At 41.6% G+C, this 26,441-nt stretch overlaps 2 protein-coding genes across 2 annotated transcripts in view; both read left to right on the top strand.

The window, feature by feature from the left end:
* The window catches only part of LOC138605318 (CD276 antigen-like), a 54,636-nt gene extending 48,010 nt beyond the window's left edge, over window positions 1–6,626 (top strand). The window contains exons 6-8 of the mRNA XM_069677479.1: window positions 1,889–2,155; window positions 3,641–3,751; window positions 3,941–6,626. Coding sequence (XP_069533580.1) covers window positions 1,889–2,155; window positions 3,641–3,751; window positions 3,941–3,972 — 410 coding nt within the window. The 3' untranslated portion in view covers window positions 3,973–6,626. The remainder of the gene's footprint in view (window positions 1–1,888; window positions 2,156–3,640; window positions 3,752–3,940) is intronic.
* A 410-nt stretch (window positions 6,627–7,036) lies between these two features.
* Window positions 7,037–25,429, top strand: LOC138605281 (CD276 antigen homolog). The gene is made up of 5 exons (XM_069677427.1): window positions 7,037–7,163; window positions 7,804–8,127; window positions 9,274–9,552; window positions 24,014–24,292; window positions 25,422–25,429. Exons 1-5 carry the CDS (start codon window positions 7,064–7,066, stop codon window positions 25,427–25,429), a joined length of 990 nt encoding a protein of 329 aa, XP_069533528.1. The 5' UTR covers window positions 7,037–7,063.
* Window positions 25,430–26,441: the final 1,012 nt, after the last annotated feature.

The raw sequence follows: 26,441 nt of genomic DNA, 5'->3' as shown, positions 1-26,441 counted from the left end.
TGTGGAACTGCAGAGTTTCGTGGTGGTTGCCGGAAATCATCAGATGGACAGGGGTGGTCTGATGAGTGACCGTCCCTAGGAGATGTCCGTCCAGAGCCCTGGCCGGCAATGGCTTGGGAAGGAGAACTCGGCCAAACTCCAGCTGAGTGATGAATTCATCATCCATGATGCTAACATCAGCCCCAGAGTCAATGAAACAGGCGAGCGTGTGGGACCCGCCTGGCAACAGGACACAAGCGTGGATCAGAGGTCTCTGGGTGGGAAGGAGTTTAGTCGGAGTGCGGCTCATCAGAACTCCCCCACATACTGATGAGCCCTGTCTTTTACAGGGGAGTTGGCGAGGAAATGACCACACAGGCCGCAGTAGAGACAGAGGTCTGGCGCCAGCATTGACTGTCCTCCGGAGAGAGGCGGGAACGGCCCAACTGCATCGGCTCGACCCCATTAGATGGTAGCTCTGCTGGTCTGGCTGGGCTGTCTGCTGCGGATGCTCTTTGGCCCCGACCCACAGGAAAACGTCCGGTGCCCCCCTGCCGTCTCTCCCGTCTCCGAGCCTGGACAGGGAGATCGATTCGGATGGCGAGCTCAATGACCTCATCGAGCGTAGATGGAAGATCATGTGAGACGAGTTCATCCTTGACGTAGTCTGCTAATCCATGCAGGAAAGTGTCACATAAGGCAGCCGTATTCCAATTGCTCTGACGAGCTTGAGTACAAAAGTCTATGGAAAAATCAGCCACAGTCCGAGTCCCCTGACTCAGCAGAAAAAGTCCCTGTCCAGCATCTGATCTTTCGGCCCCCGGGCTGAAAACTTTGCGTAATTCCTCTGAGAAAAGTCTGCAACGTTAGCACGGAGGCTAACTGCTGTACTTGGGCGACTAGTGAAGACATAGCGTGCTCCAGAGAGGAAACATTCCGATGAGTCTCAGCGAATGAAGCCGCCATATGTTCCTGCTGCTGCTGAAGCAACACACAGACAACCAGGTACAGTTCACAGTGTCTTTTACTGATAGCTTCAGGCAGAGATACAAGCTGACAGGAAACACAGTAAACAGCAGGCACAGGTGTAATCCCTGTATTCTCTCCGCGGAGATAATGCGTTGCGGAGAAAATCCACCACTGATGTGGTAAAACAACACACACTTCAAACTGGCAGAGAAACAGGAGGACTGAACAAAGTCTCGTAGTCTGGTACAGAAGGCAGGGTATTTTACCGGGTAGCAGGCGAAAGAGAAGAGTCGGGGACAGACAGAGTCGGCAACAGGTAATCCAATCGGGAAACGCTGGAGAGTCTTGCATCAGGATGTCGAAGAACAATCTGGCAATGAGTGTGAGTAAAACCGGAGTCTTTATAGTGGCAGAGTGATTGCAGCCAGGTGTATGTACAGGTGTGTGTGATTGTCCTGATTTAAGCAGAGCAGAGGGAAGCGGATGCGTGGCCGAGGCAGAGAGTGAATGAATGGATGAATGAGACCAGGAAATGGAAACTGTGACATACACAGAACACTTTATATCATTAACAGGCCTCTAACGATCTCTAACAAGCAAGAGGAAACTGTGATGTCATCCTTAACCTACATTATATGACTTTATATTAACTCTAAGTTCAAAGAAGACGAGGGATTTGACAACTCACTTTACTCACTCAATGTAAAGTCCAACAAGCCTTTTAATAAAGTTCATCCATAAGGTGAAGTCTGTGTGTCTGCTACCCTTTAACGATGACCAAAGGACACTCCACCACACCAAGCAGCTGTGTTATGATGTAGAGGGCTGCTGATTGGTCCTTCATCACATCATGCCCTGTGAAAAACATTATTGGATGTGTTATTGAGCCGTATATTTAGCTTGTTTGTTTTTGTCTGTATTGTTTATACTTCTTACACAGGTACATGTCCAAAGCCGGATGTCAAGATACTTGATCAAACAAAGGACTGGTCCCTGCTGCAGTGTGTAGTTCGAGGAGCTTCTCCTAAACCTAAAGTGGAGTGGCAGGACAGTTCTGGAAACATCCTTCATGCTAAAGGACCACAGGTCACAGAAAGAGGAGGCAGCTACGACATCACCCTCCAAACTACTGTGACCACAACTGACCGCTACAACTGTGTGGTCATTTGCCACCAGATTGAGGATGACATCTTTGTGTACATCCATCGTGAGTTTCTCCTTATAGTGATTTGATTTAAAGATCATTTTAAACGATCAGACTGAACTCGTTGGGCTCGTTGCTACAAGTGTTTTCCAGTTTACTGTCGGCTCTTTCACATCACTTGTTTTCAAATGGAGGTCGTTGTGGTGACAGGGAAGTGGCGTTTGGCTGCTCTCACGTGTTGGGATGAAGTCTCGTTGGCAGACGAGGAACATGTTTCACACTGAGTGGAAAAAGTTTTTAACCAAAACACCTGTATTGTTCTTATTTCAGGTGTTTGTGCTGAATAAACACAAAGTGTAAAAACACTCCAACAGTCAAATTCCAAAGAAGTCATGAAATGTCTTTGATCTTGTTGTCTCGCACTAACTGTCAGGTGTGACTGTGGTGCTGACTGAACCAGCTGACTGAACTAGTTTGATACAGGAAACACAAAGTATGACCTACCCCTTGTTTTTATATTTACATCATTTAATTTGTGTGTTTAATTTGCTTTGTAACATTTAATGTGTGAACAGACTGAAAGCAAAGCCAGATGTGATGAAGACGTCTGCACAATTGTTTTCAAGCTGAGTTAAAGTTCAGTTTTACGCAGACTGAGACTGAGCTTCATGAATCTGCAGAGATCACAGGAAGCGTCAGAGTGTCTGGAGAACAACAGAGAGAATGTGAGATCATTCTGATCAGCCACACAACGAGCTCATTCCACACACAAGAACTTAGTAAACTTCACACAGTACTATATAATACTATTCTATACTATACTATATTATTACTATATTATACCATATTATATTAAAGCTCTGGTGAGGAGTTTTTAGCTGGTTATTGAACAGACTGAAATAAATAATGCTGCCTCTGTATGAGCTACAAAAGCAAACCAGACCATCAGTGACAAGACTGATTATATCTTTAGAGTTATTTTTAATGCCTGTAACCACTGCGGGTTACATATTTCTCATGGATTCACAGCGAGTGACTTGTATGAACGTTAAAAAAAACTCTTCTTACAGATGTTCAGGACGAGATCAGCAAAGAGATAAGAGGGACAACTTTGTCCACAGGGGGCGCCAAAATCAACACAAACCAAAAGTTCCTCAGAGAAGCTTTAAAAAACAGCTGCTGCGACCTGATCCTGAGGTCACATGGAAAACCCTCACAGGGACGATTTAGAGACTAAAGTCCTGAGAATTAGTCACTTTTTTGAGCCCCTGTGAAGAAAACAGGATTATTGATTGAATAATTATTATTCTTATGTGCAACCAAAAAAAAAATGTTTGTGGCATCAGCATCAGATCAGAGCTAACATCACTGTTCCTGCTGAGATTCATCCCAGTGCTGCTTTTATCTGCACACAGTTTGACAGCTTAGATTTCAGGAGGATGCTCACCTTTAGTTGTTCTCTTTGTGTCGGCTGTGACGTCCAGTCTGCTGTGTGTGATCTGCAGTTACACTCTGAGAGTCACAACAACTCTATGTTCTCTGTTTCAGACGAGGGCTCCACTGGATCGGTGGTTACTGCTGCAGTTTTTGGCATTCTTTTTTTTGTTGTTGTTGGTGTTGTGGTTGTGCTCGTTCATAAGCTCTGCAAGTCTAAAAAAGGTAAGTTCAGATCATCAATTGTATCAAAATATCCATAAATGATTTCCATGTGTCTCCAGCTCACAGTCCTGACAGTAGTTTGACCTCCTCAGTCGTGCAGTATTCAGCTTGTGTTTACACTCAGAGTCGATGGAGTCAGTTGTGATTGTCTTGAATAGAACTTTGACTCTAATTCCTTTGATCCTACAGGAAGGACAGCAGTCCCTCAAACAGACGCCTGATAATACATAGAAACCAACTGATCAAGACGACCAGCTTTACATGTGCTGTGAAGTCGGCTGCTCCAGTTTGTGTGTGTTGTTGTTAAACTGTGTGAGAACCAGTCTGAGGTTCAGACCGTGCTGTGTGATGGTGAGGACATTTTGGCTGCTCCTCACTTACTTCAGGCAGGATGCCAATTTATGGAAATTGTGTTGAAATTTGCACCACATGTTTATGTAACTGGACTTTTACCTTCAGATGTGTTCAGACAAAAACTGAAGGAAGTCGTTTTTTTAAGCGTAGCTGTTTTTTAAAATCCACCAAAAGAGTGGAAAATAGTTTTATACTGTCAGAACATTTATCTAAGATCTAAACTTATCTCTTCATTACAGCATACTGTCGCTCTTTGAGATTTATATGTAACAACAACACAGAACATTTTTATACACCACCTTGCACCTTAACATGCAACACTGTCAGTCCTTCACAATAAAAGCTGGAGCACCTGTACTGTGATCGGGATGAGACAGAGGTCAGAGACAGATTGGAGTTAACGAGGTGACAACAGAAGAGAGAAAGTGGCCTTAAATGCTGACAGAAGTGATATTAATGAATCATTCTGTTCAGTGAGAATAAATGAACTCTGAGTTTAACTCTTGTGAAGCTTTCAAAGCAAAATGATTGTCTGAATGTTGTTGAGGAAGAATAATGATTTCTTGCACTCTGTTCTGTGTTTCTTTTGTTCTTTTTAAATCTTTCTGATGATATTTGCGTCTCTTTTATACTTATGCACTGATTTTGGACCTGATTAAAGTAAACTTCCAATAAAAGCCAGTTTTATAAACGTGTTCAAAGCTGAGGAGCTCGGACCAGAACAGCCTGATGGTCTCAGAAAAAGTTCAAATGTCTGTGATGTATTTCTGAGCTTTGTTCTGAAATGTGAAACTGTAAATCTCACAGGCAGCGAGTGAAGAATGGAAGTTTCTGTTTGTGTTTTCTTCTCCTATAATGAGGTCAAATCTGAGCAGCAGCATGTTTGATGAGCTGGAGGCCGACGAGAGACTTCTGTGAGGTGACTTTAGTGTTTTTATTTTACAATCTAACTGAATAGTTTGAGAGCAAACATTTTGACACTGCCAGTGAAAAAAATATTGTTTTAATGAAAATGTCCTGATGGAAAAAATACTTTTTGTTTGACAATTAAAACTTTAGTTTGCAAATCACAAAGTTTTGCTCTTGAATCCCGTTTTCTTTTAAGTTCAGCTGAAACATTCTCCAGCCTGACAGTGTATCTATGACTAAGACAGAAGTTGTGTATAAATAAACCTGCTCATTGATTTTACGTCTTGTCCTCTTCCACTTCGTCTCCTCCATGTTCTTCAGACTTTCTCTCTGGTAAACTAACGGTGGATGTTGCAGAGTGTCTCTCTGATCGAGACTGGCCAATTGAGACGCGTCTTTCAGTGTTGGTCCCGCCCACAAATTCAGCTCAACTGCAAACAAAACTGGCAAACAAAGAGTTTATTTTCACGAATACATTTTAAATCACACATTTATTTACTTGCATATAAATTGAGTGCAGTTTTGACTTTTTGGCTCAAATCTATTTTTTGCTTTCAGTGTGAAAGTTTTGCTCTCAAATCTTTTCTGTTTTTAAACCAGAATAAAAACACAAAAGTTCTTATAGACTTCTGTCTGAGGCCTGAATAAAGAGAACTGTAACAGTCCAGACAACATAACAGAAAATCAGCTCATACTGAGCAAAGACCGTCCATCAATCAGAGGGTCGGTGGTTCAATCCCGACTCCTCCTGTCCAACACGTTGAAGTGTCCTTGAGCAACACACTGAACCCCAAACTTGTTTTAAGTGTGTGTGTGACACTTACTAACTGCAGTCTATAAACCAAACGTTATCAGGCTGCTTTTAGTTCTTAAAGGTCCAAACTGAGCTCGACATGGACGTTAAGAAAATAAAAGCCCTTCTTTTACGCTGTAAATACATGTGAATATTTAGCAGCTAAAGTCAAATATAATGTGACTTATTTTTTTATTGACATATTTGTGTTGTTGACATTATTTGGGACGAGCATGTGTTGCTTCTTTTTATTTCTTCAGGTGCTCAGCCAGAGTGTGTCAGGTACAGTTACACACTGAACTACACACTCAGAGTCCGGTTTATTAGGTACACCGAGCTGATGCTAATGCTAAAGCTAACGCAGGCTAATACAGCAGTGCTGTAATAACTTCTCCTTCATGGAGGTGATCATGTTCAGTTTCTGGAGGATGTAGTTTGATGTTGAACTGTGCTGCCTCATACTGACGCTGTTTTTATTATTTAGTCGTCCACATTTATATCAATGAGGGCGGCTCAATAACAGAAACACTGTTTAATGCAGTACAGTTAGACTGAGCTCAACACTGAACATTATAACCTTCATCATTTATTACAGCACTGTTGTATTAGCCTGCATTAGTGTTAGCCAGGTGTACCTAATCAACTGGACTCTGAGTGTTTACTGTTGTTGACTGTGATGTTTGCATTGTGCTCTATATCTGACAGTTCATGTCTGTTTATGCTGCTGACTGATGAAGCTCTTGTAGGGTTTCATGTCATTTCAGGCAGAGCTTCATCATTTCTATACAAACGTTTGAATAAAACATGAAACATGTCAAACTGTGTGTTCTGACTGTGTTTGATGGAAATAAATATTTAAAGCCGTAAAATGCAACAAACACATCAATGCAGCAGAAATATTAAAACATCACATATAACAGTTAAACACTGAGAGTTACCATTTTACTGCACAAAGTTTACTTTAATATGTTTTACTTTTGGTTTATTTAGCTGACTTTAATACTTGTTGTAGAGTACTTACAGTGTGGTTTTAGTACTTTAACTGAAGTAAATGATCTGACTACTTATTCCACCACTTTAACATACAGTATCCTTGACAGTTTTTGTCCAGTCATGATTTAGTTAACTTGAATGACGCTTTTATTGTGAAGGATGTTTCCCGGAAGTGATGTTGAGTACTAAATGTGTTTGATTTTAGCTCGCGCAGGCCGAGGCGTTTAAATGTCCGTTATTGACGTTACAGTGATGTTAAAGTGATGTTTCATCTTCAGGAGACATCGACAACCATGAAGCTTCTTCCTCTCGTGTGTCTCTGTCTCGTGACTCGGTCTGGAAAAACGTTTGCTGATGGAAACGGTAAGAAAACTAACGGCTGATATTTACACGGAATTGTTTTATATTTAAATGGATGAAAAGATATTGTACCACTTAATGTAAACATGAAACATGAAACAGAAAACTACGAAGTTTATCAGTGGTGGGTAGATAACGTTAGCACCTGCGCCTGTTAGCATCAGCATTTAGTTTCATTTAGAAAAAAGAAAAAAGATCACATTAACACAGTTTGAAATTTGTGTTTGTGCTAAAAATTTGCACAGATAAATATTTAGACATCATCCCCTAAAATACTGATTCTGTAATTAAATTACAGCCTGTTTCTGGTAAATTACAGCCGTTTAATAGACATGCGCAGTGTGATGATGTTGAGCATCTCTCGGAGTGGATGTGCGGGGCGTCACCTCCATCCTGCAGAGAGAAAACTGCAGCATCACTCTACTATGGACGCTGATATTTATAAACCTTTATATTTACATAATATAAAATGTATTTAATTGAGAAGGAAATAAGAATTATAATAAAATAAGAACCAGAGAAAGAAGTTTATTGTTGTATCATAAGCTGACATTTTGTTGTAACACAAACTTCCATAAATCTGTTTGGGCTTATTTCTTCCTGCATGTAAACAAACTGATGAATCCATGTGTTTATCTTCCAGGGCCAGTGGTGGTGAAAGAAGACAGTGATGTTGTTTTAAAGTGTTCCCTCAGCACCAAGGAGAACATCGAGTCAAAGCTGTTTGACTGGAAGAAAGACGGTCACAAGGAGGTGTTCATGTATGATGCTGGTGTTATTTACAGTAAGGGCCGTGCAGGTCAAGATGAACAGTTTGAAGGTCGAGTCTCACATTTTCCAGAAGAACTGAAGAACGGCAACGCCTCCATAATGATCAGAAAGACGAAGGCGGCTGACAGTGGAAACTACACCTGTATTTTTCCACGTCTTCAGCCGAGCCAAGAATTCCACATTCAGCTTGTTGTTGGTGAGTTCTTTCATTAAACAGTTAGAGACGGTTGAAGAGTCCCAGATGGTCCTCATCCCCACAGAGCTGCAGCCACATCTGGAGAGATCACCTCTCTATCACACATGCAGCACATTACAGATAGTGTTCTTCTGCACATCAAATTTCAGTGTTTGGTTAATGAAGTGAGAACACTTATATTTGTCCACAAAATGAAGTTGATAAAACTTTACTCTAACATACGTTTGTTTTTCCTTTCAGGTGTTATCTTAAAGGACAGGTCAGAGGAAAACATCCCAGGTGAGTCCTGATGATGATGACATCACTGATCTCTACATCACCTCTCATGTTCTGTAACTCATCACATACAATGAATACCAGAATATTTTCAGTTCATACAAGTTTTTATGACATATGAAAACTTTTATAAGAAATTCCTTGTTTCATAATATCTAGAAATATTGAATTGGCCACTTCCGGTTGATACCTAATGCTTATAAAGGTCACCTGTGCCAAAATGAATCCAGTATTTAGGGGTGCGTATCTGAAATAAAGAGCTTGTTAATTTTACAACTATTGTCTCTTTATCCTCAGTGATTTATTAGGGTGGACAAATTAATATACGGCTGTTAGTGTAACTATACAGTTTTACAGCATCAATAACTGCAGACTCCTAAATGAACATAAATGCAAATCAACCTCCTTCTATGATAGTTTGAACAAAGCAGAACATTATAACCTTCATGAAGGGAGGAGTTACTGCAGGGCTGCATCATTATAAGCAGTATAGACTAAAATACAGCATAAGTTTATACCTTACATTGTTATGGCAATGATATCCCTAAAATCAAGACTCAAGTGTAGTCCAAATACCTGTACCGTATCTTTGCATCTGTCCTGTCCTCAGAAATAGTTAGTGAAACTTTAGTTAACTTTTGGTAGAGGTTAAATGTGTCTGAGACTGTGTCCTATGTTACAGTTCTGGGATGTGAAACGAAAGCTTGAGTTCTTTTAATTTCTGCTTCTTCTTTCTGATGTTTTTCACTGTAATCCTCATTTACTAGCAGGGAAGAGATGAACAAAAATCATCACAGTGTTACATTTGTATGTTTGTCCTTTATCAGTAATTGGTCATTAATTGTTAATTAATTTACACTGTTTTCACAGGTGCGACTCCCAAGCCGTCTGTTACTACACTTGATCAAACAAAGGACTGGTCTCTGCTGCAGTGTGAGGTTCATGCAGCTTCTCCTAAACCTAAAGTGGAGTGGCAGGACAGTTCTGGAAACATCCTTCATGCTAAAGAACCACAGGTCACAGAAAGAGGAGGCAGCTACGACATCATCCTCCAAACTACTGTGACCCAGACCGACCACTACCGCTGTGTCGTCACTCAGGAGGAGATCAACCACCAGACTGAGGCGAAGATTTACGTTCACGTCAGCGGTAAGATTTCTCTACAGTAGTATTTTTACATTCAAATAATCTAAATGTTTCTGTGTTATCAGTTAAAAAAAATAAATATCTGTGTTCAGACTGATTGCAAAGTTACACAAGTTGAAAATATGAGTGAAAAAGTTTTACAGAGTGTACAAGTACAGAGATAAGATGAAGCATGAGAGAGTCTGGAGAGAAATGACAGGAATCACTGGAGTGTGGTGGTAAATTTTGGGATCAGAGACATTAAACTGCTGTGTGCTTTTTATAGCTAGCTGTTGTGTCTTCTGTATTGTCAGTCTTACAGGCATTTGTGTTGAATAAACACGAACCAACTAATACACTAACTAAGATAAAACAATAGAAATGCCAATAGTCAAATTCACCTGATCAAATACAGGCACAAATCAACCTTATGTTTAATCTGAATTCACATATAAGGAGCATTTACAACATTGTTTTTTTTCTCTGTGACAATGTGACAACATGATTATACACGACTAAATGTGCTGTACATGACGTACAGTTACATTCACAGTGTTTCATTTGCTCTTTAAAAAAGTTTTAGATCAATATTTTTTTACAGAAATGTAGTTAACCTTATAAACTGTCCCTCACACTAACTACCAGGTGTAACTGTGCAGCTGATTGAACCAACTGACTAAACTAGTTTGATCCAGAAACACAAAATATGAGCAGCTGACAGTGAGGAGAAGAGGAGATATAACATGATTTAACATGACACTTAAAGGACTGTTGGATGATAGTTCACACAATAATATAATAATAAGTTATGACAATAATAATGTAACATTGAAAGGCCCAGTTGTGTGTGTTGTGCAGCATATTTCCCTCTCAGTGTAAACTGCATGAACACATATTATTGTCAAACTAACACATTCCTGCAAACATGCATCTAAAGACAGAAACAAACAGCTGCTGCTCCTTTACACAGTGTTAGTATCTGACTTTAATGTTTCACTCGGACACTTTAAACTTAGTTCTTCTAAGTTTAGCTGCAGCTCGTCAGGCTGAAATGATCTCCATGGTTACGTTGTTGAGGGCTTTCTGATTGGACGCTGCTGCAGATGTTGGCTGGATGTTGTATTCCTACGCCTGCAGCGCTCTGTATCAGATCAGCTTCATGGAAGAGACAACAAATACAATCTAATGCAATAAAATCCAACAGTTGTGTCATCAGTTGGACCTTTACCAAGTTTCTAATGTTCAGTTTGTGTTGACTTTGTTGTAAATGTGTAAATGTGTTGATATATTTGTGACTGAGGTCACAGGTAAAGGTGATGTTGCTCTTGACTCCATCATACTGAGAGCTGTTTCTCATGTTTGGCTCCTCTGGTTACAAACATGAGACAGTCCGAATATTAGAAACACATGTGAATATAATGCAGTCCAGAACAACAGCAGCACTAACATGAGCTCAGGGATTAAACTACAGGTGTGTTGGATTGCAGGAGATGATGCAGGTGTACCTGACAAAGTGACCACTGAGTGTTTGTGTCATAGTTAAGCTCTGATAACACGAGATGTGAACATGCTGTTAAAGACCCCATGACTCATATTTTAACACACAGTTTATTATAACTTTGGTTTCATAGAAAATATTGTCGACACATCAGACGACTTTTTATTGAGTTTTAAACAATTAAGCAAATTACACACAGTGAGTTTTCTGAAGTGCACAACAGATGTGATCAAACAAAGCGCATCCATAGCAAGAGAGCACGACTTATAAACTCGAAGCGATCATCCCTCACCCCCACTAGCCCCAACTACCAGCCGGAGTCCCGTGTGTCAAAGGGAAGCCTATTTCGTCTCAGGAGGAAATTAGGAAAGTGCTGAAAGTCGGGTTGTATATTTAGAAAAGAGAAGGAAAACAGGGTAAATATAAGGTTAAATAAAAGAACATAAAAGAAGGAGGGTTCAGCACGTGATAAACTGTAGCTGGCCCTTGGTCCCAATGAATGAGGCGGAGAGTTTCATACTGGTGCTTAAATTTAGTTGCTTATGGTGCACCGTGAAAACTATAGATAAGAAATACAGGAAAAAGAGGAAAAAGGGTTAGTGTTAATATACATGCAACTATTTCATTTACAGCTTCATAATTAATATTGGACAAACAAAACTTTACTGAGCATGAATTCCACATTCAGATTTTAGGTACTCTGAAATCCATAGATGCAATGAACCACAATTTAATAGACAGAAAAATAATAATAATAAAAATACATGAATTAGACAAAACAATAATGGTTGTTTAAATTCAACCAATAACTCATTATCAACTTGTGTAAGCTGCATCACTCAGAAATAAAGAGAAAAACATCCCAAGGATTTATAAACACACAGACATTGAGGACGACACACCTCGTTCCACTACCAAGGGGGCTAATTATTAGGAAAGGTCAAAGGTGATGCCTTCTGGAGACCGTCTGCTTCCTAACAAACCCAACAACAATGGCACATGAGCCCGATATTACAAACCGCAGCGACACAATCGACATGACAGAGATCGTGTATAATTACAAACAGCATTAAAAAGGGGGAAAACTTACTCGGTATAACCCGTGAAAGGTTGCCAACCGCAGGAGAAACTGAGCAGCACCAACGCCACGCCAAACCAGAGGAGACAATAGGTGAGAGCACAGGCGGTGAAGAGGTACACAGGTGAAGATTACACCACCTAATTGCCTCCCCCTTTATCTACCATCGCGCCGCTCAGCTGACGCTACACCACCAATGACTGACCACCAGGTGGCAGTCTAGGACAACCCACCGTCATTCACAGAAACAATATACAGAATGTTACTGCCAGAAATCAACAGAATGACAGCAGACAAAAAGAGAGTCAGGATATACACCTTTAGTTTGACTGGAGGTTCTGAAAGTATTTCAGGAAAGGTCCCCACACCCTTTGGAACTTAATATTTGAGTTACAAACTGAGTAGTGGATCTTTTCAAGGTTTAGACAGGACATAACGTCCCTCAGCCAGTGAGCGTGGATGGGCGGGGCAGCATCCTTCCATCTTAGTAATACTGCACGCCTGGCCAAAAGGGAGGCGAACGACAGCATGCGGCGCCCGACTGGCGTTAGGCGCACGTCTTCCTCTCCAGTTGTGCCAAAAAGGGCGACCAGAGGGTCAGGTGCTCGGTCAAAATTCAGGATTGTGGATAAGGTTTGAAAAACGTCTCTCCAGTATTTTTCCAGACTAGGACACGTCCAGAACATGTGGATGAGGGAGGCCTCACCTCCCTTACATTTGTCACAGCAGGGATTCACATCCGGGTACATACGAGATAGTTTGACTGTGGACACATGGGCCCTATGCACGACCTTAAACTGTAAGAGACAGTGACGGGCACAAAGGGATGTTGAATTAACCAGCTTGAAGATTGAATCTCAAACGTCGTCCGTCAGTGAGAGGTTCAAATCCAGCTCCCAGGCAGTTTTAATGTTGTGGAGAGGGGCATGTCTTACACCTGCCAGCTTGTCATATATGATAGATATTAAACCTTTACGTGACGGATGTAGACCAAGAAAAGTGTCAACGGTATCAGATGCCTCAGGGAAACTTGGTATCAGAGAATGGAGAAAGTGTCTGGTTTGCAGGTACCTAAAAAAGTGGGTGTTAGGTAGGTTAAACTTTTCAGAGAGTTGTTCAAATGTTGCAAAGCTGTTATTGATAAAAAGATCTTTAAAACGCTCGATACCCTTTCTGTGCCATTCCTGAAACGCAGAATCAAGTGAGGAAGGCTGAAAAAGATGGTTGGATAAAACAGGACTTGAGAGAGAAAAGCCATGTGTTTTCTGAACTGAACCCATACTCTATAATCCATAATCAATTGATTTAATTGGGGGAAAAGGGAGTGAGAATCTAAGCAGTGCTGGGATGGAGAGGTTTTGGGCAGAACTCACCTCCATTGCCACCCATGCTGGACAGAGAGCTCGGTTATGAAAGTGTGACCAAAACGTGAGAGAGCGTATATTAGCCGCCCAGTAATAGAAGCTGAAATTAGGCAGCGCCATGCGGCCGTCACGTTTAGATTTTTGAAGATGGGCTTTGTTTAGTCGAGGGCGCTTGCCCTTCCATAAGTAGGACGATATAACTGAGTCTAGAGAGTCAAAGAGAAATGTAGGAATGAAGGTTGGATTGAAAAAGATAGAAGAATTTAGGGAGAATATTCATTTTGACAGAGTTAATTCAGCCCACCAGAGATGCAGATAGGGGTGAGCACTGCGTTAGGCACTGTTTCACAGGACTTAACAGAGTGAGGACATTTTCTTTAAACAGACACTTATGTTTTCTTGTGACTGTAACACCAAGGTAAGGGCCCGATCAGACAGGACGCGTTTTAGCAGCTGGGGGCTTTTTTGTCATTGTTTTCAATGAGAGGCTTTTCGCGCGCTGCTTTTGCTTTGCAGAGCGCCGCGCTTTTTTCTGCTCTGTGCGCCTCGCGTTTTTGAGGAAACGCTCCGAGCGCCTCGAGTCCAAAAAACTTCAACTCAAAGCAGAAAAGCGCCCGACGTCATGGGCGTTTTTTCTGACTGTCCAATCAGATGAAAGGAGAGGCGGGCCTTCTGTCAGTTTACAATGTAACAGGTTAATGACAGCTAATGATTCGGTGGTTGCCTTAACAACAGTAGGGAAAAAAAGCAGCTGCTAAAACGCTCTCTGTCTGATCGGGTGTTTACTTTCACAAAAAGGCAGTGCGGTGCGCCTCGCGTTTTACGCCTGGCCGAATTGGTTGAGCAGTGACAGCATGGGGGGGTGGGGAGGTCTCCGGGCTTGATAGTAACAAAGTAGTGGGCTTAAGGGGCACCCTTGGCGAGTACCCCTTTGGAGGTTGAAGGGTTGTGACTGTTTTTTTTAAACCATCACTTTATTATCTTTTATAATGAAGCATAAACAGTGTACAGCTAAACAGTACACACACCATGAAAACCAAAAGAGGAAACAAAGGTAAAGAAAATAATAAATAAATAAATAAAAACATAGCAGCCTTACTGACAGTCAGATCTGTTCATTAGTCCAAACCTCATTTTGTTTATCATTACCCTCCAGGAACTTGTAGAAAATCGTCCATACTTTCCAAAACTTGTCAAGTTAGTTTGTGGAGAAATAGCTTATCCTTTCAAGAGCAAGAAAGAGAGTCACTCCTTTCAACCACTGAGAGACTCCACAGGTTGTTTGTTTCTTCCACGAGCGAGCGATACATCGTTTGGCTTCCAGGAAACAAACATTGAGCAGATATTTGACATCATTTGAAAGTACAAAATCATCAGGATAAATATTAAGAATACACAATTTAGTCAAGAGGCACCTTTTTACTGATCATTTGACTGCAGGAGTCATTGTTTTCAATGAGAGGCTTTTCGCGCGCTGCTTTTGCTTTGCAGAGCGCCGCGCTTTTTTCCGCTCTGTGCGCCTCGCGTTTTTGAGGAAACGCTCTGAGCGCCTCGAGTTGAAAAAACTTCAACTCAAAGCAGAAAAGCGGCCGACGTCATGGGCGTTTTTTCTCATTGTCCAATCGGATGAAAGGAGAGGCGAGCCTTCTGTCAGTTTACAATGTAACGGTTAGGTTAATGACAGCTAATGATTCGGTGGTTGCCTTAACAACAGTAGGGAAAAAAAGCAGCTGCTAAAACGCGCTCTGTCTGATCGGGTGTTTACTTTCACATAAAGGCAGTGCAGTGCGCCTCTTCTGTCTGATCGGGCCCTAAGTAAATAGATTTTTCACATTCTTAAAGGGGAGGTTATATTCTGATCAAGCGGCAACCTCCGGTGTTGAAAAATGAAGCCAATGCGGAAGTGCAGAAAACTGCAGTTCCTCGAGTGGCCACTTGAGGCTCCAGAACACAAGAAATAACATTACAGCAGGTGGGAAAATGCCCATTTTTACAGCAGAAATAAACATGTTTACAGCCTGGTACAAAAAACGGTTTTGTTATAAATAGCTAATTTTATTGTTCAAAATATCTGTACGGGGGGTGAATTTTTTTATAACATACTCGTTTTAATTATATTAAGCCTTAAATCATAGGGGCCGGATCACTTGATTGACAGGTGGATCCTGCTGGCTGTCTGCCAGACGTCAACACAGACACAGACACTGAGCTTAACTTCACCTGTTTGTGTTGTTGAAGACTTTTGGGGATTTTTTCATTCAAAGTTTGGACAAATAATCTCTCTGTGGGATTTATGGAACTTTATGGCCTTGCAAGAAGTCTGAGCTCCAGCTTTTCGGTGAGTTAAATGCTAGTGTTATTGTATTGAAATATTTTTAGCACTAAGTAGAAGGTATACTGTGCTCCCTTTAGCTGCTTGTTAGCCTGTGCAGTGTTTATTTATTTAATCGTCGGTCAGTAAATAGGAGTCAGGAGTTGTTGGCGTTTCCCCGGAGAGATTACAGCGGACCGTAGTGATGAAGAGACCGGTTCTTTTACGTTTCCCGTTACGTGTCGGCTCGCCGCTCTCTCACCGGGCGAGCGAGCAGCGAGTCCGCTACTTCTTTAGTCTGATAACTAAACACCTGCAGTCAGTCACCGACAGAATCTCCTCCTGGGAAAGTCAAACCAGCTCATTCATGATTTATACAGTCTATGGATAATAACCGTTAGCTACGCTGAGGAGCATATAGCCTAGCTTCATAGCCGTAGCTGGCTGATTCATGCGGCCCGCCCATCAAGCTCAGCCATAGGCTTTAGCTCGGTCGCGCTCCGCCTCTTTGCCCGTCTCTAGATTAGACGTCTCTGGCATTTCCAATATGGCGACCCCCAGCGGCGGCGCAATTCGGGCTTCCAAATGCTTCTTCAGAAACCAATGGGGGACGTCACTGAGACTACGTCCATTATTTATACAGTCTATGATTCTGATAAGTGCCGTGTCTGATACTGGCCGAATTGGTTGAGTAGTGACAGCATGGGGGGGTGGGGAGGTCTCCGGGATTGATATTAACAAAGTAGTGGGCTTAAGGGGCATCCTTGGCGAGTACCCCTTTGGAGGTTGAAGGGTTGTGACTGTTGAGAGTTTTTTTTTTTAAACCATCACTTTATTATCTTTTATAATGAAGCATAAACAGTGTACAGCTAAACAGTACACACACCATGAAACCAAAAGAGGAAACAAAGGTAAAGAAAACTAAATATATAAAAATAAAAACATAGCAGCCTTACTGACAGTCAGATCTGTTCATTAGTCCAAACCTCATTTTGTTTATCATTACCCTCCAGGAACTTGTAGAAAATCGTCCATACTTTCCAAAACTTGTCAAGTTAGTTTGTGGAGAAATAGCTTATCCTTTCAAGAGCAAGAAAGAGAGTCACTCCTTTCAACCACTGAGAGACTCCACAGGTTGTTTGTTTCTTCCACGAGCGAGCGATACATCGTTTGGCTTCCAGGAAACAAACATTGAGCAGATATTTGACATCATTTGAAAGTACAAAATCATCAGGATAAATATTAAGAATACACAATTTAGGGTCAAGAGGCACCTTTTTACTGATCATTTGACTGCAGGAGTCTCACACCTTTTCCCAGAAGCAGATTATCAGTGGGCATTCCCACAAACAGTGAAGAAGAGACCCCTTGTGGACACCACATTTATTACACGTGTCAGGAATATTTGGGTTAAAGTGATGCACCTTCACTGGAGTAATGTACCGTCTGGTAAGCCATTTGTACTGTAGTAGTTTGGAGTGTGTATTAACTGTTTGAGTTTGAACTAAGGAGCATGCCACTGACCATTCCTCAACTGTTATATTGATCTGTAAATCCCCTCTCCAAGCCTGAAGAAGATTTCTTGAAGATTCTTTACATGTTTTAACAAACAAGTTATACAGTAAAGACACCTGTCCCTTGGACTCCAGATTATCTCAAATAATGCCCTCTAGGGAAGAAAGATGAGGACGCTCTAAGCTGTTGTTTTGCCTGGACATTATAAAACTTCTGAGCTGAAGATATTTAAAAAAGTGCTTATTGGGAATGTTGTATGTAGCTTGAAGTTCCTGAAATGACATCAATTTATTATCCTTGTAAAGGTCGGACACCTTTGCTGCACCCTTACTAGCCCAGAACTTAAATCCAGGGTCCGCCCTGCCTGGTCGAAAATCATCATCACCAAAAAGTGGCGTAAAATGAGATAGCTGTTTACCCTCCCCCAGATGCAGAACAGCACTATACCATACCATTATAGTGTTCCTCACAAAAGGATTCTTTGTTTGTTTGATTAACTTTTTCCTGTCTGCAGAGTAAATATACAAGTTTAAAGGGATTGCAACTGACTGGGGTTCCATAATAACCCATGATGGGGGGTTATTCTTAACAAAATAAAACATAGCTGCTCTAATTTGAGCTGCCCAGAAACACCACATCAGATTTGGTAACTGCAGTCCACCCCTATCATAAGGCAAATATAACAAAGAAAGTCTAAGTCTTGGACGTTTGTTGTTCCAGATGAAATTGGAAAATGCTTTTTTTAGTACTTGGAAAAAGGAGGGTTGTGGAGAACGAGGTATTGCTTGGAAGAGATACAGAAACTTTGGCAAAATTGTCATTTTTAATACATTAATGCGCCCAATCAAGGATATGGGTAGTTTGTTCCACCTGTTAAGAGCTGCAAGACCGAATCTGTGAGGGGATTATAATTTGCATGTATAATTTGGCTGATAGTAGGGGTGATGTGAACACCTAGCTAAGTAAATTGTTTTGATACCACAAATGGGGTTGAAACCGGAGGGTTGAGTCTTTCATTTTCCGCCAAAAACATTATTACAGATTTATTATTTTTTATTTTGTATCCTGAAAATGTACTGAAGGTTTGCATCAAGTCAAGTAAGGCGGGTAAAGTTTGCTGCAGGTTTGAGCAAAACAACATGACATCGTCTGCATACAGGGAAATTCCATGTTCGATATCTCCTCGTTTTATTCCTGATATATTTGTATGTTTACGAACAAACATGGCTAGTGGCTCAATAGCCAGAGTGAATAGAAGAGGAGACAGAGGACAGCCCTGCCTTGTTCCTCTGTTGAGCTTGAATAGAGTTGATGTAAACCCGTTAGTTAAAATCTCAGCTTGTGGGTTAGAGTAAAGAAGCTGCACCCATCTGAGAAACCTACCCCCAATACCAAACCTCTCCATAACTTCAAAAAGATGTTGCCATTCTATTCTGTCAAAGGCCTTTTCCGCGTCCAATGACAGCGTAGCTTTATCTGAGGTATTAGTTTTCTCAAAAAGTACGTTCAGCACTCTTCTTATGTTGTGAAACCCTTGCCTCCCCTGCACAAATCCTTTCTGGTCAGGATGAACTATTGTTGGTAGAATTGGCTCCAATCTCTTAGCTAGTACTTTACATAACATTTTAAGATCATTATTGAGGAGAGATATTGGCCTTTATGATCCACACTGAGTTGAAGGTTTCCCAGGTTTAAGTAATAGTGTAATAACAGCAATGTTCAGCGAGGGAGGAAGGGATCCTTTATCAAATGATTCTCGAGACATATCTAGCAGGGGTGGTATTAGTTCTGACTTAAAGATTTGATATATTTCAATTGGAATCCCATCGGGTCCTTTTTCCTCCTTTCAAGCTATTAATAGCCTCAGACAGTTCCTGTGTCCCAAGGTCAAGCTCTAAAGAGCCCAGAATTTCTTCACTCAGAGGAGTAAATTCTAGTTTATCCAACAATTCTTTTTGTAGGTTTGGAGCTGAATCTGAATACTCAGAGCTATACAAGGAAGTGTACAATTCTAGAAAAGAATGATTGATTTCCTTTGGATCAGAAGTTGTCTCTCCATTATTTGTTTGAATTGAGTTGATTGCTTTTTCTGTTTGTATCTGTCTAATGCGCCAAGCTAATAGCTTCCCAGCTTCCTCACCATGTTCATAATAGGATTGTTTTAGTCTCATCAGGCTTTTTGTTGCCTCATTTGCAGATAAAACATTATATCTAGCTCTCTGTTTATGTAGTTCCACAATCAGCTGTTGGCATGGATTTTGGCAAATTGGAGTTTCAGGTTCTTTGATAGATTTTTCCAGTTTTTCCAAAAACCATCCTGTAAGATTTGTGTTTGAAGCTAGTATAGCTGATCATCTGGCCTCTTATAAAAGCTGTAAAGGCTTCCCACCTCACAGCTGCAGATGTTTGATCCGTGTTATCTTCAGAACAGACATCTATTTGTGCTCCAAGACATTTTATAAATTCAGGGTCTCTGAGCCAAGTTGTCTGAAGCCGCCATCTAGAAGGATGATAGACAATGTTGAGGCATGGCCTGAGATTATTCTGCTATCATACCAACAGTTAGTAATAAGTGATTCTAGGTCTGCAGAAACTAGGTAATAATCGATCCTTGAAAAGGTTTGGTAGGTACTGGAGTAACAGGAGAACGTGAACTGATTTGGGTGTCTACTTCTCCACACATCAATTACATTAAAATCTTTTATGCACTGAAGCAGCTCTTTTCTAGTCTGTGGGTGTGAGGTGTCTAACCCAGTGGATCTGTCCAGCTCTGGCTGTAGTACACAATTAAAATCACCCCCAATGATAAGATGACCAGGCAGGGCAGCTCATGATAGGACAAGGTGTCTGTAAAATGTTGCGTTATCACTGTTTGTCCCATATACATTCACTAAGTTTAGCATTGGACAATAAGATATCTGCCAAAAGAACCTTCAGTCACGCTGATTAGCTCAAAAGGAAGTGATTTATGTATGAGAGTGATTACTCCTCGTGCATGTGAGCTAAAGGAAGCCGAAAACACCTGAGCAGACCATCTCCTCCTCACTCTGATCACGTCCTCTGCAGTTACATGAGTCTCTTGAAGGAAAACTATTTTGGAATTGAACTGTCGAATCCTGCTCATAACTTGCTTTAACTTGACAATTTTGTTGAATCCTCTTACATTCCAGGAGGTAAACTGAAGTTCAGAGGTCATGAGTAAAAAATCAGAATCATGTCAGGCTGAATAAACTTCAAGTGGCTGCTGCTGATGTAGAAAGTAACATGAGAAGAGAAAAACCAAACATAAAAAGATGCAAAAGTAACAAAGAGGAACTTGGGAACATTACTGAGTGTACTTCCCCAACTGAAATACACCCACCCCCCCCAAAGAAAACACATCCTACAGAGCTCACACAGGAGCCCAACTGTGGAGCTACGCTGGTCCACACATGCTGTTGTCATAGTGAGGAACAGCCTACTTGACAGCCAGAGTGAACCCCCCCCCCCCCGCCCCAACCTCCGTTAAACAGTAATGATGTCATAACCACAGTATATCGGGATTCAGTTTGTGATTAATGCCACACAGATGAACATCAATTAAACATAGACTCAGTGATTAAATAATTACTGTGCGATGAAAATAATGCCAATATTGTCGTATATCCACCGTATATTTATAACATACCTATTTATTTAGGCAACGTGAAAGTCCCAAGGTATAACTCTGTTATGTTGTCCCTCAGTTGTCCACGGGTTCAGGATTATCATCCCTTAGTTTCCGTACGAATTTCTCCGCCGCCGCTGCTGTGTCAAAAGTGTGGCGTCTTCTCTCGTGCGTGATGAGAAGTGTCGCCGGGTGAACAATCCCGTAGCGTAGATCCGGAATGGAGAGAGACGCCAACTCTTTCTTCACTTGATCGAACACTTTTCTTCGCTTCTGGAGGTCAGCAGAGATGTCTGGAAAGAGCATGATCCTTTGGTTGTCCAAAAGTAAGTGCCCCTTCACCCTGGCAGCCCTCATAATCCGCGTTTAGTCCACGTAGTTGAGGAGTTTCATTATCACCACTCTGGGTTGCGCCGCCGGCCGCGCTTCAGCTTCACTGGGTTTTCCAATTCTACGTGCTCTCTCTATCAGTAGTTGTCTAGGGAAGTTACCTGCACCAAGCACCTCAGGCAGCCGCTTCTCCAAAAATGAGCACACGTCAGTCCCTTCCCTCCCTTCCGGGAGACCCACGAGAAGGAGATTCGAGCGGCGGCTGCGGTTTTCCAAATCGTCCACCTTATTTGTTAACTCCTCAATGGCCGCTTTCATGGTCGTGTTCTGAGCTAGCAGGGATGTAATATTGTCCTCGTTAGCACTAACTCTGTCTTCAGCTTCGGAGATACGAACCGTCACCGCTTTCAAATCAGACTGTAACCCTTGAAATGCTTTGAAAAGATACTGTCTGGGCTGGTAGCCATGCTAGCGTCTTTAGCTTCTTCATTAGCTTCCCCGCTAACTTGCAGCTAGGAGTCTAATTTTGCAGATTTCTGTGACTGCTTTGGCGGTTTCGGTGGCATTTGGAACCCACTTTGTCCTCGACAATATAATTTATGGTGGTCAGAAATAGTTTTGGTTGTTAAGTTGCAAAATTCTTTGAACTTGACGGAGGGGTCCTAACACCTGTCTGCTCAGCACCGCGCCATAACCGGAAGTGGACTGTTGAGAGTTGGTTAGGATTGAGGCAGTAGGGCAAAGATACAGTCATTGATCCACTTGATAAAGCTTGGTCTGAGGCCGAATTTTCCCACAACAGAAAATAAGTACTTCCACTCCACGCCATCAAACGGTTTTTCCGCATCGAGAGAGATGACACACTCGGGGACCGGGTCGGAGGGACAGTACAGAAGGTCAAATAGGCGGCGGGTATTAAAACAGGAGTGGCGGTTTTTGACAAAGCCGGTCTGATCCTCGGATACGATTGATGGTAAAATGTCCTCCAGCCTACGGGCCAGAACTTTAGCCAAAATGTTGGCATCAACGTTTAAGAAGGAGATTGGCCTATAGGAGGAGCACTCTGTTGGATCTTTGCCTTTCTCTGCAATGAGAGTAAAACATGCTTCATTAAATGATGCTGGAAGTTTACCGAGCAGCAGCTGTCTCCTCTTTTGATATTGGCTCATCTAATCTCATTTAGTTGTCAGAGGAAATCGTGGGGATGTTTAAGCGATTTAAAAAGTCGGGAGTAGAAATTCCTGAATGTATCTTTAATCTTGGAGTGATCTTGGGTCATGTTGCCATCATCCATTTGAGTTTTTGTGATGTGCCGCTTTGCTCTGAATCCTCTCACCTGATTGGCTTAAATCTTACCAGATTTGTCACCATGGATACAAAACAAACTCTTACTCATCAGAAGTTGGCGTTCAGTTGGATGTGTCGAGAGGAGTTCACTGGCTTCTTGTATAAGTCTGGGTTCTTAGAGCGTATTGCTGATCTATTTCTGTAATTTTAGTGGCTCATTCTAGTCGTTCTTTGTGGGCACTCTTTTTCATATTCACGGTGTAGGAAATAATTTGTCCCCTAAGGTAGGCTTTCAGAGCATCCCAAACAGTCAGGCTGGAGGTTTCAGGTGAAGTATTTGTATGGAAGAAGAAGGTGATCTGCTCCTCCATAAATTTCACCAAGTCATTATCTGATCATAAGGTCGAGTTAAAACGCCGATGTCTTTTTATGTGAGGAAGGCCAGGAAGGGTCAGAGATCGTAGAAGTGGGGCGTGGTCTGATATCACTATGCTCTGATAGTCACAGGAGCGGACCGATGGGATCGATTGGTTATCAATAAGAAAATAGTCGATCCTTGAGAAGGTATGATGGACGTGTGAAAAGAAGGAATATTCTCTCTTGTTTGAATGGAGACGGCGCCACGCGTCAGAAACACCATAATTGGATAGGAAGGAGTGAATAAGTGAGGCAGACTGACTCATTATGCCAGGGTTGGGAGAGGATCGATCCAGCACAGGATCCAACCAACACTTTAAATCCCCACCAAGTATGAGAGAGTATGAGCTCAGGTCAGGCGAGGAGGAGACAAAACGTTTGGAGCATACACGTTGGCGAACACTACCTTTGCATTCTATCATTTCCCTGAGACGATGACGTAACGACCGTTTTTATCTGACACTACATGATGATGCTCAAAGGGAATGTTTTGGTTCATAAGAATTGAAGCCCCCCTGGCTTTGGCCTGGATAGTAGAGTGGAAGTGCTGCCCCGCCCACCGCGACATGAGGCGAGTATCATCAGAACTACGATGTGAGTTTCTTGTAAAAAAGCAGTTTTAAATAGTTTGATGTGGGAGAACACTTCCTTTGTTTTTACAGGGTGGTTTAAACCCTTCACATTCCAGCTCAAGAAATTTAAGTGACGATCCATTCTCCTTCGATCAGACGACAAATTAATGTGATTTTATTCAAACATCATTTTGGTCACAACAAATGTAGCTCAAAGATTCAAGTGTTGTCCAAACGTCTTCACTGTTTCTGTGCTTCTTCAGGATGTGAGGCAGAAAAAGTGTTGGAGGTTTAAAAAGTTCACAAATCTGAGTTAAACAAGAAGGTAGAAATTAAATGTGTTTAAGATATAATGACTCAGACTTTTCAACTTTTTTATAACTTCTTTAAATCATGTTTAAAACACGTTTAATCTTTCTAATGCTGCTAATGTCTTTACATTTTTTGTCTTTCCATTGTGTTCTCAGGTGCAGCTTCAAAGCCATATGTCACTATACTTGATGAAGCAAAGAACCAGGCATTACTTCAGTGTGAGATTCATGGAGCTTCTCCTAAACCTAAAGTGGAGTGGCAGGACAGTTCTAGAAACATCCTTCCTGCTAAAGAACCACAGGTCACAGAAAGAGGAGGCAGCTACGACATCACCCTCCAAACTACTGTGACCCAGACCGACCACTACCGCTGTGTCGTCACTCAGGAGGAGATCAACCACCAGACTGAGGCGAAGATTCATGTGTTCATCAGTGGTGAGAATTTTCCTTTGTCATATTTCTATCTTGAAATTGAGTTTTTTGTTTCTCAAGATGTTTACGTGTCTTCAGCTCGTCTGCAGGAGCTGAAAATGTTTCAAACTGAGAGAACAGTTGAAAGTTTTCCTGAAACTCTGAGACTGAACTTGATGAATCTGCAGAGAAAAGAGGAAGAAAGAGAGAGTTCAGGGAAAGAACAGGAAGAACTGCAGGTTGAGGTTAATTGTGAGATCAGTTTGGTCCAACAAAAACACACAGACTCACTTTAAACCAAAGAGTTCAGTAAACTTCACACACAAACCCACTAATAGATGATGATTTAGAGACTCAAGTTTTTACAAGAAGTCCTATTTTTGAGCCTGAAGTGAAAATAAAACTAGTTGTAAAGTGAAATCTGTATTCTCCCTCATGTGGCTCCGACACACACAGAGGCTCTCTGAGGGTTTGTTAGCTGTAATCAGACAGTCACATTAGAGAGAGAGTATTTTATGAATCAGTGTGAAAGTGCAGAATTACAGCAGCTGAGTGATTCATGAATCACAAACATCAACAAGGACACTCTGAAGATGTTCAAAGACTTGAATCCTATTTTTAGGACTTTATTTATGAACTAGAAACTAAAAACTAGGAGCAAACTTTAACTCTGAATATATACAATGATAGTTAATGGGAATCCTTTGGTAGCATAGAGACACATACAGGCTTTAACCTGCAGTTTTTACTGGACAATATAAACATGTGATTCATCCCCATGAAATGACAGTGAGGGTCTCAGGTTACAAACATGTTGGGAGGAATGTAGCTTCTTTCCTGTCTTCATTCACTGCAGCAGAGTGTTGGTGGACTACAAGCAGAGCTCACTTTAAAGCAGCTTTAGGTTTGAACTCAAAGTGAAAACAGAGATTAAAACAACAGCGACACGTTGTTCTTTCTAAATGTGTGCAGAAATCGTCCTCATCTGTCTGAGCCTGAAACCAGGAGATCACAAACGTCACCTCCTCCACATTTACTCCCATTTAGTTTGGAGTTTAGAAACAGTGTCTCTGTTTCAGTGTTTGTCCACTAGAGGGCGCTGTCAGGTTGAGTTCACTCTGTTTAATGTCTCACTCTCTGCACGTGCTCACAGTTCTTTAACGATCACATTCAAAGTCACATTATCAAAAGGTTTTTAGTGTTTATTTGAGACTTTAATGGGCCTAAAAATCCAGCGACATGAGGGGAGTAAAAACTGAGGAAGACTTTTCTTGGACTCATTTTTTGTCTTTCTTTCAAAGATTGTAGAGATCTCTGATTGTGTCCTCTCTTTAAGCAACACTTTAAGATCTTTCTCAGCTCGATCAGAACACAAGAATCATCAGGAGGAACTCAGACTGCAGAACATTATCTTCAGCTGAACGTGAGGAAGCATTTTTGGACGTAACACGGGTTGTGGATATTTGTCCTCCTCTTTTACTGTGTAGTGGCTCCATCAAGGTGTTACTTCATCAGCAGTGTGGACAGGAGTCATTATTACAGGGACTAATACGTGTGTTTCATGTATATATGGCACGTGAGCAGATCAGTAAGACTTGAGAAACACAAAACCTTCCTTTGAAGAGCAAATAAATGTGTGGTGTTCATTTGTTTAGACATAAACAGCGTCACAGAGAAACAGAGTTAATAATCCAGGAATGTTCCTGACCACTAAATGTGACACTTTTGAACACATGTTTTATTGTTGTACACAGAAATGAACACAAGATGTAATGATGAGCTCCACAGACTCACATCCTCTCTTGTAGACCCTCTGTGGTCTGACCCTGCACCATTTAAGAGCCGTGTAAACTTCAGCATCATGTCCACTCTGCAGATATGTGGGCTCTCACAGTGTTAAAAGCTGAACTCTAACAACATGACTGTAACAGGCTTTACTGCAGCTGCTCTTTATTCATATCACACACAGGAAGGACAGCAGCCTCTTCTTCTGCTGCTGCTTTCACAAGCAAACTGTGGAGGGTTGAGTTTGTGGGCACAAGAGGCAGGTGATGCAGGTGTGACAGAGACAGGATGTAGGTGCTCTAAAGGTGGAGGTGATCTAAAACCATGAAGCACAGAAGCTGATGTGTTTGATGGGGGAGCAGAGCTGCACACAGTGATTGTGTCTGAT

Source organism: Semicossyphus pulcher, unplaced genomic scaffold (genome assembly GCF_022749685.1).
Source record: "Semicossyphus pulcher isolate SPU_LCO1_2020_fin unplaced genomic scaffold, fSemPul1.0.p SCAF_3, whole genome shotgun sequence".
Classification (NCBI taxonomy): domain Eukaryota; kingdom Metazoa; phylum Chordata; class Actinopteri; order Labriformes; family Labridae; genus Semicossyphus; species Semicossyphus pulcher.
The sequence above is the reverse complement of the archived record's forward strand: the minus strand, read 5'-3'. Positions and strand labels throughout refer to the sequence as shown.

Bases quoted from the DNA above. Each gene is read 5' to 3' on its own strand.
- LOC138605281 (XM_069677427.1), top strand. From the start codon at position 7,064: ATGTTTCATCTTCAGGAGACATCGACAACCATGAAGCTTCTTCCTCTC. The intron at 7,164-7,803 runs GTAAGAAAACTA...TTTATCTTCCAG, and splicing joins AACGTTTGCTGATGGAAACG to GGCCAGTGGTGGTGAAAGAA. The intron at 8,128-9,273 runs GTGAGTTCTTTC...CTGTTTTCACAG, and splicing joins CCACATTCAGCTTGTTGTTG to GTGCGACTCCCAAGCCGTCT.